The following is a 12,087-nucleotide window of genomic DNA, read 5'->3' as shown; positions in this document are numbered from 1 at the left end:
TCCAGCTACATGAACAAGTTTCTATAATGTAAAGCCATACTCTAAAGAGTCAGAGTTGAAGGCATGGAACAAGAATCACATGTTGTGCAAAATCTCGCCCTTTCCAAGGTCAGTGACAATAGACATTGGCTCCTGGAGTTTTGCTCTGGCCACAATCTCATTTCAGGACCAAACACCACCACAAGATCTTATTAAAAGGACTGTCCATTAAAGCACTGGCACAAGTTTGACCTGTTAAACAAAGTTAGGTGCTTAGCCCTCACCAATACACCTCACAACAGAAAAGCCGCTAGAAGCCATATGCCTTGTGCATAGTCAACAGTGATGGAGAAATTTGAGTAATTTCCAGACTTAATCAAGCATTGTAACAATTAGGGTTCTTTCAATGTAAATAATAAATTAAAACAAATGCATGTTTCCTTTTTGCGTTTCTTAAATATCTATGCATTGCTTAAGTGTTTTAAGTAGGGCCCTACTGGTTTATTATTCCCAAATCCTGTTATCCTTTTCTTTATTAAAAATTCCAAGTTTTAAAGTTTAATTTAATAATCAAAATGGTGTCTAATCAATTGAATTCTTAAAACCTTTAACAAGTGAAAATAAAACAATTACTTTTCAACATACCATTGCATTTTTTTTTAAACAAAATTTTATTCAGTACGACATTATTCTGGCTTGTGATCTTTTGCTTATTATTATTATTATTAATCATTATTTATTATTATTAATATTACATTTTACTTTAAAGAATATATTTGTTGCAATCTCTTCAATTTCAGGCATCTATCCTTTTTCAAACATGCTTTTATTTTGAAGCTACTCTTGTCTAGATAAACAGTTCGCTACATGGCCCAGTGTTATCGTTAAGTCTCAAATGCTGTGACTTAATTATATAAACATACAGTCTACACATGCTGAGCACTTCACAGCTCTGCTTTGTCATCTCATACAACGCAAATGATTCTCAATGCCTGTGGAGTTCAATATATGAGCAGTCTGCCTCACACATTCACTTTAAAGCTCACAGCTCGAACACAGACTAAGATTGCAGCCTTTTGCGGTTTAATAATAACTAGGACATTTCCAAATTTTTATTTGATTAATTGTGCATTTCAATGTACTTAAAAGGACATTATTCTTTTTTATTTTAGTTTCGACATGGTACTGAAGTACCAGTACTTTTGACAACACTAGTCTTAGGATATTGGCTGATAAAAAAAGATTCTCCAGTCTCACAATTTGTTAGAGACAATCATGTATTGTCTACTTGTTGTAAAGTCATGACTCGTAGCTGCTTTACCAGTGCCGGTGATGTGACTTCTTCACTGGTCTGCTCCAGCAGGATTCTGTTGACAGCAGTCATAGCCGCCTCTCGACACAATGCCATTAAATCTGCTCCCACGTAACCTGGTGTGAGATGCGCCAACTGCCTGTAGTCAAAATCCTCTGGCAGCATGATTTTCCGACAAAGTGTCCTCAGAATCCTGGGATGGGAATAATAAAAGGATAATGTCACCGTCAACTGTAATCCCTCAAGCCAATCTAGATCTGCATTTTTTGACCATGCGCTACATCTTATCCAATTTTCGTGAAAGCACAAATGGCCGTTGGTTGGAGTGTTTGCATGACCTGCGGGTATATACAAGCAAACTGTGGGTGGTTTGCATGTTAATGAAGTGGCAAAAACCACAATGCGCTATTTCCTGAGAAACAGGTCATTGCACTAAGACCTTTTAGAAGCACGTCAATTCCTGGCGCAGTCTAAACTCAGTTCCTGCATTTGCACATGGGATTCCACTAGCAGATGATATCATCTATCACTTTTAATGCTAGCCATGATTTCTCTGCCAGTAGATCAATATGATTGATAATAAATTTACTTTTTATATCGCCTTTCCAAAGCTCAAGGGCACTGTACAGAAATTAAACAAAACATAAAACAGAGAAACATTTTACAAATATGCATTACAAAACAATGGGAGAGAAGAAAAAATAAAGAAAAGAATATTTCAAGCAGGAAAGACAGGGGTGAGCAGGATGAGAGCCAACAGTCCCAGAGAGGCCGATAAAGAACATACAACACATACACTGGGGTCCGCAGGTGACAATACTCTTAAAATAGGGCCTGTAATCCGTTAAGACCCAGCACTGTTTGCAAGGCCAGTCCTAAAACATTTATACAATGTATTTTTCCAAACTGAAAAGTGGGCAATATTTTTTACATCGTATACAAGGTGTGAGCTCAGTGATTATCAATGTTCAAAATCTTAAATATTAGAAAGCTATACTTATAATATATTTCCCAGCTAAAACTGCCTCTAATTTTGAATGTTTTTTTTTCTACAGTAGTTTGGTGTTATTTTGTCATTAAGAGAAACTTACTTTAGCCGTGCACCCTCGTCAGGAATCCCAAGACAGATCTCTCGGTCAAACCTGCCCGCTCTGCGCAGGGCTGGATCCAACGAGTCTGGACGGTTGGTGGCTCCAATAACCAACACCTGAGCTGGTTCTGATAATGTACTGAGGTCTAAAGTAAACAAGAAACACAAATACGAAATGGATTATGAGTCTTAAGAGTGATAAAAATGAGCTCCACCACATTGAAGGCACATAAAGTTGATTATAAGCAGACCGGTTTCTTTCAGTAAGACACACCGTCCATGCAGGTGAGTAGCTGAGCGACGATTCTCCTCTCCATGTCTTTAGAGGCAACCTCTCTTTTTGGAGTGATGGCATCAATCTCATCAATGAAGAGGATACAGGGAGCACTGCTCTATTGGAACAACAGAGGGGATATAAATGTGTTTCCATCATAGTTTATGGGCATTCTTAAATTCAAGCTAGTGTATCCATTTTTATGCACATTTTGATTTTGCATTTTGGTGTTTCCATCATGCAGATTTAATACAATATTACAAAATGCACATCAAAATATGTGGATGGAAACCCAGCTAATAACATCTGTCTCTTGTGATAAGCACTAAATACAGTCATGTGCATCTTACTAAGGCTTGCTCAAACAGTTCCCGCAATTTCTGCTCCGATTCTCCGGAGACTCCTGACACCAGCTCTGGAGCAGAGACCTTCAACATCGGCAGCCCTGACTCCTACACACAAACATACACAAAATAACAACTCGCTTGTGTTGTTCATTCACAGTGAAGAACATACAGATATCCGTAGGATTGAAATGACTCACTCCGGCCACTGCCTGAGCTAACAGCGTCTTCCCGCATCCTGGGGGCCCATGAAGCAGGAATCCACAAGGAGGCACAATTCCCAGCTGCTGGTACACTTCTGGATGTCTCATATGGATGAGCAATTTACACACCTCCTGAAGAAGAGAGGCAGATGCAGACAGCAGTTATAGGTTCATTCATTCAAATGTGGGAAGTACAGATACAGATGAATGTAAAGAGTTAATTATGACTGAATAGCACCGCTAGCGTGTCTTCACTGCCTCCAAAATCCTCAAACTTCATCGCTGAATACTGAAGTTCTGGGGCTCTGTTCTTACCTTCAATTCAAATGATAAATATACATTTATTATAAAAGCATTTTCTTTTTGGGTGAACCTCACAAAACCTGTCAAGAGCACATCTTTTTCCACTGGGAAAAACGAAATAACAATAATTGAATGTTAACAGGACAACGATTTTCTGCATAAAACCCCAATTCTCATTAAGTAATGAAAAAATACATTTAACTGTGTTAAATCCATATCTTCTGAAGCGATATGATAGGTGTAGGTGAGAAACAAGGGGCATTTAGTAGTTCTCTAGCTAGCGTTAGCATTGTTCTTCTTCATGTACGACAGTGGTGTTAGATGCTGTACTGCCATCTTTCCATGTGAATCAGCATGCTCGTCTCTGCTGCACCCGACAGCTTTGGAATAACATTTGCATCTGGAAAATGATCTAGCGATACAGAATGTCATGGTAATGGAAAGATTAGAATCGTTTTTGATGATCAAATTTAGCATATCCATGAATACTATATTTGACAAACTTATTTTCTTCCCAAGCAACCAAAGTCATGGTTTACACAAAATCCACAACAATCGATGTGCCAAGATACTAAAGGAATGAAGATGTATGCCGTTTCATAGATGGGCAACCCTTACTATAGCTGTGATAACAAAGAAAAGACAATTACATGATGTGTTTGTAAACGCATCTAAAAACTATCCATTACGTTGACTCCACACGTCATTTTTAAAGTTCGAGGGAAACTTGTATGAGCTTTGAGTAAATTCCACGGATACTATTTTAGAGAGTGCATGGCCTAAAACATTAATAATTCCTTACCTGTCTAACAAAAAAAAGCAACATCGGCATCACTACTCGTGTTTTTGTTCATCACCAAATCTTTCATCCTTGTGTATGCCGTATCGATATTTACTCTAGTTTTTTGCCTTTGCCGATCTTTCTGTCTTCAGACCCTTTTCGCTTCTGCGGCAGTAAAGCTCCTGAATTTCCTGTTGTCTCCGCTGCTAAAGCACGATAATAAATGTGTTTCATTGTGTTCTACAAATCTTCATTTGTGTTCTGCTGAAGAAAGAAAATCATCCACATCTGGGATGGCATGAGGGTGAGTAAATGATGAAACAATTTTCATTTTAGGTGAACTATTCCTTTAAGTTGCATTGAACCCGGAATATTCCTTTAACTGACAATCAAATGTCACCATGCAACATATCTTTACAGTCCTCAATATAGGCTTCATTTTCTTTTGAGGCGAGATGTGAGCGAAACAGGTGTCGTGAGATTCATCCTTTTGATGAAGTAATGCATGATTTGCACATGATCAAGTTCACTCACTCATTTTGGCCAGTATTCCAGCATTGATCTCTGCATCCACACCATTCATTTCTCCATGTTTTTTTTTTTTCACTCTTTTCAACTTTTCCTGCTTTGATTTCTTCTCTTTCAGCATTGATGCATCTTTCTGCTTCTGAAAACATGATGCAGTCTGACATGACCAACACACAATATCATATTGAAATGGCTATTGACACAAAAAACCATAAAGTGCTGCTGTGTACCACATTGCTGGTGGCCGCCTCACACAGATCAATGCAAATGTTGTCCTGTTCTCTGTCTCCAGTTTTATCAATGATCCAGCCAACACCATTGCTCTTCACTGTCAAGGTGCTCTCTGTGTGAGCGTTTCCTCTCTGATAGAGTGACATCAGCGAGCTGTTCATGTGATTTGTGTGCTGTTGAAACGCAGAGATAAAATGAGGCCATTTAAAACATCCTGCCATAAGTTACATCATAAGAACAAACATTTTTAAGATCTGCATTCAAACAGAGGACAAAATCAATTACTTCATGTTCAGAAATATCATCCTCACTGTCTGTGCTGTCTCCTGTGATGTGACTGTCATCCCTGAGACACAATATCAGATCATATTAACAATAATTATCACTAGAAATAACAAACAATAGATTTCAGCAGCCAGATTTGAAAGAGACAAAAATGATTATCATGCAGAGCATAAATTTGAGAAATACTTTTTGAATTCTGAGAGTATTGTGTCATACCCGTCCTCTTGACGGAGTCTCGCTCTTTTGGCCGAATGTTTGTTTTCCAGGGCAGTGATTTCAGACTTGCTGCATATAGCTGCATGAACTACATAGAATCATATTTCATTATGTTTCATAAATATCATCACAAACTTGAAGATTCAGTGATGAATTATCAAAGTGAAAACATAGTATTAACATATAAACAAATAAAATTGTTCAATTAACTGACAATAATTGTTTAAGCAATAACAGGAGTAACTTTATTAACAATACAGCATGGCTTCAAGCACCTTACTGCTTTTATATAATGGCTACGTAAAAAATGGGTTCAGTGCAGTGATACGTTGCGCAGATTTTTGACATCATAGCCATTGGTATATTATGTATTTTAGCATGGTTGGAACACTGTTCCAGCATACAAGGCCAGAACTCTCTGATCTAAAAAAAAACACACATTTACATGAACACCTCTGAGGAGTTTATACCTTTTTCCACCTGAATCCTGAAAGCGGTCCTGTTCCTCCGGCCGTACTCCATCCTGCTCAAATCACATTACAAGCTCAGGGGTTGACAGGGTTGAACTCATACAGTGATACGACGGAATAAAACTCACCGAAACTGCTGCTGAAGGTCAGAGGCCATCAATGAGATATCCACATAAGCATCATTATGTGTTTTCAGATACTGAAACAGTTAAATCACATTGTCATTTCATGAATCTCCTTAGGTGAATCTCATTACTGTAATACATTTGTTGCTTTTGATTACAAAATTACTACAAAAATACTTTACAATAATGGGGGTTTTTTTCTGGCAAAGAAAATAAATAAAATAAGATCAAAGACAAATGAGTATGCCTTGGATCAATATTTACCAAGTAATCCATTATTTTATACTGCTGTAGTAACAAAACTACAGGAGAAAAACAGTTTTGTTGTGCAAAGTTAGAGCACAATTAACTCCAGAAGTATTCAAGATATCTTAATTTCCATTTAGATTCCGGTTCAGAACAAACTATCCCTTTTGTATCTTCATATTTAAGTCCTTGTACGGCCGTGGCCAGAAGTATTGGCAGTGATGTAAATTTTGTGTTTCGCAAAGTTTTCTGCTTCTGTTTTGTTATGGTGTTGATTCACATTGTTTCTAGATTATTGTGCAGAGTGATCAGATGCATTTTAAATAACTGCAAAAAGCTTCATTGGCCAAACAAATGAACTATCACAAAAACCCAAATTTCACTTTTTTTTGGTCCTGGCACAAAATGACCAGCTAACATAATTTCACTAATCATATCCGCAGCACCTGGGTGAGTGTGAACGAGTACTAGTGAAGTGAAATCCCTCGATCATTCTGATTGGATTATAAGACTGATTGCTATAAAAGGAGGAAAGAAGTGCTTCCAATCATTGTGTTCTTGGTTACCTCTAAAGAAAGACATGCAGCCGTCATCGCTTTGCATCAAAATGGCCTCACATGCAAAGAATATGGCACCTGAAAGAACCATTTACCGGATCACCAAGAACTTCAAGGATAAAGTTTCAACTGCAGTGAAGAAGGCTTCAGGATGTTCCAGAGTGTCCAGCAAGCGCCAGGACCTTCTCCTCCTGAGGAGTCCGCTACGGAATCGTGTCACCACCAGTGCAGAGCTTGCTCAATATTGGCAGCAGGTTGGTGTGAGTGCATCTGCATGCCCAGTGAGGTGAAGACTTTTGGACAATGGCCTGGTGTTAAGAAGGGCAGTAAAGAAGCCACTTCTCTCCAAGAAAAACATCAAGGACAGACTGAAATTCTGCAGGAAGTACAAGGTTTGGACAGCTGGTAGTGACTATTCTCCCTGACCAATAAGTGATCTGCAGGATTTTGACGTCACATTTAGTATTGGCTCGGCTCGCTTGGAACCTCGACTGAGGTGGTACTAAAAAAAGGATCAGGTACCAGGTAATATCCACAGTGGAAAACCACAAAAAAGCAAGAAGAGTCAAGTTGAGTTGAGTTATACCGTGCAGTGGAAAAGCCCCTTTAGTGTCTATGTCCTTCAACAAAACCACACAAAAAGCTATTACTGAAAAAAGAAAGGAAAAATGCACTTTAGCGGCGTTCACACTGCCAGCAACTTTGTCGCTGCAGGTCACCAGTGGCTGGCGGTTAGGTCGCTAGTGGGCGTACCCACTACTGGTTGCCTAGTAACGTTTATAAATGACATTCAGGGATGCCATTCCATTGCTGTTGACAGCGAATCGGTTTCCTTGCCGCTAAAAACAAACATTTTGGAGGGGAAAATATAAATGGAATCAGTACATAAAATGCTTTATATCAAAGACGAACGAGAAACAAGATGTGCTCTTTGCTATAGCATCTGTTAATATGCGGTGAAAATGTAAAGGCCAGTCTGTCTGGGTCCACAAAACCATTAAATCTCGGAGTCAGTACGGTGGTGCAGGAGCTGCGGCTGGATGAAGTCCGGTTCCAGCAGTACTTCATGCTTGACAGGACCCAGTTTGATGAGCTGCTGCAGAGGGTGGGTCCCCTGATCTTTCCATTACTGCAGGAGCTGAGAGAAGCATCATGTGAGCTCTACCGTCTTCTCTCGTATTGGCTGTTGCTCCCGTAAGTCGCTCTTCATTTGAATAAAGTTAAACTTGTGTCAACTTTGTTGCTTCGCTAGACACGCCCACATCTGGTCGCCAACGGTCGCGACAGCTCGTGACGCCGGAAGTCGCTGTGCTCTCATTGAAAATGAATGGGATGGTGTCGCTTTCTCGCGCGATGTCGCTGGCAGTGTGAACGCACCTTTTCTCCACGGTCTCTTACCGCTACGACAGGAGGGAGTAACTCACATTGCGACGACTTCTGCAGGCCAATGTTCATAATATTGAGTGAAAATAATGAAAACAAGCTTGTGGGATATTAATATCTTCCCACGTTTCACAGTAATACTATTTTGGAAATTATTTGTTAAGTCGTTTAAGACAGCGCGTGTCGCTGAATGTGTCTGGAATATAGAAAACAAAACTCTTAACCTCCCTGTCCAAATGTACACTATTGTCGAGTATAAGCAAGAACATCTGCAAAGCTCTGGGATGCGTCATTTGGGGTCGAAACATGCCGAAAAACAATTGTATTTGTACTGATTTTCTTATTTTTTTCTGCGTGTCTACACACGTCAGAGACTGTAATCGTATTGATCGCTAAATACAGTGGTCAGATTGTAATACCGTGGTTCTTTTTTGTAACTGCAATGTACCGTATATGGCAATAAAAGTAAAATAACAAAGTGATTTTTTATTATTACATACGTTCACTGATGTCTGTTTACCTGCTGGACTCTGTGTTTGAGTCTTTGATCTATATTAAATCCAGTGCGGTTCTTCATCTTTTATCCCACATGAGCTCACGGCTGCAGTTTATCGCCGTACAAATGTCAAAACACTGTACACAAAAAACACTTCACGGTTTTATCTTCAGCGTCTTGCTGCTGCTGTACATGTGGAGAAACTGAACACAGACGCTTTTGATCGGCTGCTGTCAGCGAGACTCAACATTGACACCTGTTGGACTGGAGAATAGCCTATCACTACTGTTGACAAAATTGCTCTTTTTCAAGGCGGCACTTTTTGGAGACATTCACACTATAATCCATTCTTTTAAATATATTCATATCAATAATTGGCATTTAACATAGACATCAGTAGCAGCAATCTGATAAAAAAAAAAAAAAATGTCTTTATTACCTAATTGTTCATCGTCACTTGCAAGTTATACAGTCACTCATTAGTACATGACCAGGGTGATATCATGAACAGTTGAAACTGGGGGGGATAACAGAGTTGTATTTTGCACTGTACATAACAGACAACAGATTTGTATTAGATTTGCACTGTGTATGTGTGTATGAACGCGTGTGTATAATACATTTTTATTTTTCATTATTATTATCTATGTCTTGCTGCTGTTTTTGTATTGTTGTGCACTGGAAGCTCCTGTCACCAAGACAAATTCCTTGTATGTGTAAGCATACTTGGCAATAAAGCTGATTCTGATTCTTCAGCTGTCACTGAAATGCAAACTGATGCACATATAAATATAAGTTATGTTATAAATGTATATTACTTTAGTAACGTTATTTTAGAAAAATGCTGATATGAATGCAAGCATATGTATGCCTAAGCTAATTAACCTAATTGAAAGTCTGTTATTGTATCGAAATGTATATACTACTTTTTGAGTTTACAGACACACACACACACACACACACTAATAAGACCACCGTTTTATATAGTCACCTTCAGCTCCTTGATGGTTCACTGCCATTGAAAGTGCTTATTCTGTTTAAACGTTAAGTCAGGACTTTGAGACATTGAAGACATTACAACTGAATATGACTTGATTGGCTTATTTCTAGTTCTATGTAAACACAGCAATAAACACCGCCACCTGGTGGTCTTAAGTTGATACACATCCACAGAACTTGTGCAAAATAGTGTAACGTTTCTAAAATCGAAATACGTGTTCAACTCCGCTTCCAATAGTAAAATATAACTGCAATCAGCAATTAACGGGGTTCAAGCCTATAATGTCTTTTAATTGGACATTTAATAGGACATTGGTGGAAACAAATTTCCTCTTTGAGGACAATAAATTATCTATCTGTCTGTCTATCTAATTACATATGCAACAGATATTACATATTAATTAGACAGTCTGTTTGCAACTTAAACAACAATAAATTGCCGTCATTTTCAGAAACAGCAGGTTAGGTAGCACAGAGATATGGATTTTTTTTACATTTCTAACTGCTATAGCGAAAAGAGGTACCCATTTTTTTGTCATGTGCCCTCAGATTGACCTCCTACATAAGTGTTTTAAAAGTGGTGATAATATCTCATTCTGTTCAAGAGTTTTAACGATAAAGTAAAAGTGGCCACATCCACTTAGTCCGTTTTGGCATATTGTTACAACGGTGCGTTGAAAGTTCAAACTTTTTTTCATAATAATTAAGATTGGGACTCCAGAGAACCTTTCTGCACTGATTTGGATCGTTACTGTCCATTTTTAAATTTGTAATTATTATAGTGCCACCAAGAGGCAGAGATACGGAATTTTTTGTGTGTCCTCAGAATGATTATGTGTACGAATTTGCTGATAAAATCTCATTCCATTCAAGAGTTATAACCGTTTTAGTAAAAGTGGCCACGGCCCCTACACTGTAAAACATGATAGCCCATTAAGTTATGTTAACTTATTTCTGATCTTTAACTCCAATTGTTATGACAAATTTTGGATATTGAACTCAAGTTTATAAGTTTTCAAAAAATGTAACTTAAAGTAATCCATTGTCTTGTGAGTTTTGTCTGGGTTTTCAATGTTCATTTAACTCATGTCTGTAAGTTATACATTGAAAAAGGGGAAGGGGGAGGAGGAGGAGGGGTGACATTGAGAGGGAAATACAGAGAAGTTGCCACCTTTGTGTGAGCTGGAGTAGCTGAAATTCTGTTGAGTAACACAAAGGCAGCGAGGAGGTGAGTTTGTATTTTTATGGTGTAAAAGACTTGTGTAGGGAGGGAAAGGAGGACACAGGGAACTGGATTCTTCAACTCAAGGTAAGCTTTAATCAATAAACTTAAAGGGGCTTTTCTGCACAACATTCTCTAGCTTAAATCCAGCACAGCACAGTCTCTTTCAGACCAGTATCTCTCTCCCCCTCTTGAGCGTGGGTCTTACAGCTCTCCCCAAGCTTACTGCAATTGGAAACAGGTGTTAGTAATTATCTGGCTCAAGTGTATGCACCTTACCGCTTTCTCTCCGAACGAACGAACGCTCAACCATGCCCCCGCCACCACATTTATTTTTACACCAAGCCCCTCCTCCCAATCTTCCCATATGACATCGAGCATGGCACCGCCCATACAGCAGCTCGAATGGGGAAAATCCTGTGGAGGCTTGATGGACCTCTTGCGTTGCGAATAACAGGGGATTGAGCCATTAATCCCAATTTCTAACATCCTCGTGCACAAATTTATGAATCATATTTTTTAGGGTTTTATTAATTCGCTCCACCAACCCATCTGTTTGCTGATGGTAAACACTGGTGCGAATCGACTTAATACCCAACAATTCGTAAAGCTTGCGGACTGACCATGACATAAATGTAGTGCCTTGATCAGTGAGGATTTCTTTCAGAATCCCCACCTAATTCTAATTCTAATTCTTCCCGGACTAGTTCTTCAGATTATTTTGAAGAGTGCCTCTGTAACACTGCATGCTGAGATGTTGTGCAGAGGGACTGCTTCAGGTTATCAAGTTGCATAGTCCACCAGGACTAATACAAAGCGATGTCCATGTGCTGATCACTCTAATGGCCCGACGACGTCCATAACAATTCTTTCAAAAGGGACCTCGATCAGCAGAAGGGGGCGCAATGGTGCTCTTGGGGTGCCCGGTGGATTCACCAGCTGACATTCACAGCATGCCTGAATGCCTGAATCCCTGGCTGGTAATTTCTGTGAGGTTCGGTGTGTTCCATCCTAAATCCAAGGTTTAGACAATGGGATATGAA

General features: G+C 39.0%; 1 protein-coding gene across 1 annotated transcript in view; it reads right to left on the bottom strand.

Annotated features, from left to right (window-relative positions):
- Positions 1 to 9,030, bottom strand: part of nvl (nuclear VCP like) — a 48,066-nt gene extending 39,036 nt beyond the window's left edge. Inside the window, exons 1-13 of the mRNA XM_052089678.1 lie at positions 8,848 to 9,030; positions 6,145 to 6,215; positions 6,017 to 6,069; positions 5,547 to 5,634; positions 5,331 to 5,391; positions 5,045 to 5,218; positions 4,821 to 4,953; positions 3,441 to 3,517; positions 3,200 to 3,334; positions 3,006 to 3,107; positions 2,656 to 2,773; positions 2,383 to 2,527; positions 1,301 to 1,484 (exon numbers count right to left, since the gene is read on the bottom strand). Of these exons, the coding sequence (XP_051945638.1) occupies positions 1,301 to 1,484; positions 2,383 to 2,527; positions 2,656 to 2,773; positions 3,006 to 3,107; positions 3,200 to 3,334; positions 3,441 to 3,517; positions 4,821 to 4,953; positions 5,045 to 5,218; positions 5,331 to 5,391; positions 5,547 to 5,634; positions 6,017 to 6,069; positions 6,145 to 6,215; positions 8,848 to 8,904 (1,398 nt within the window). The 5' untranslated portion in view covers positions 8,905 to 9,030. The remainder of the gene's footprint in view (positions 1 to 1,300; positions 1,485 to 2,382; positions 2,528 to 2,655; positions 2,774 to 3,005; positions 3,108 to 3,199; positions 3,335 to 3,440; positions 3,518 to 4,820; positions 4,954 to 5,044; positions 5,219 to 5,330; positions 5,392 to 5,546; positions 5,635 to 6,016; positions 6,070 to 6,144; positions 6,216 to 8,847) is intronic.
- Between the last annotated feature and the right edge of the window lie 3,057 nt (positions 9,031 to 12,087).

This window comes from Xyrauchen texanus, chromosome 24 (genome assembly GCF_025860055.1).
Source record: "Xyrauchen texanus isolate HMW12.3.18 chromosome 24, RBS_HiC_50CHRs, whole genome shotgun sequence".
Classification (NCBI taxonomy): Eukaryota; Metazoa; Chordata; class Actinopteri; order Cypriniformes; family Catostomidae; genus Xyrauchen; species Xyrauchen texanus.
The sequence above is the reverse complement of the archived record's forward strand: the minus strand, read 5'-3'. Positions and strand labels throughout refer to the sequence as shown.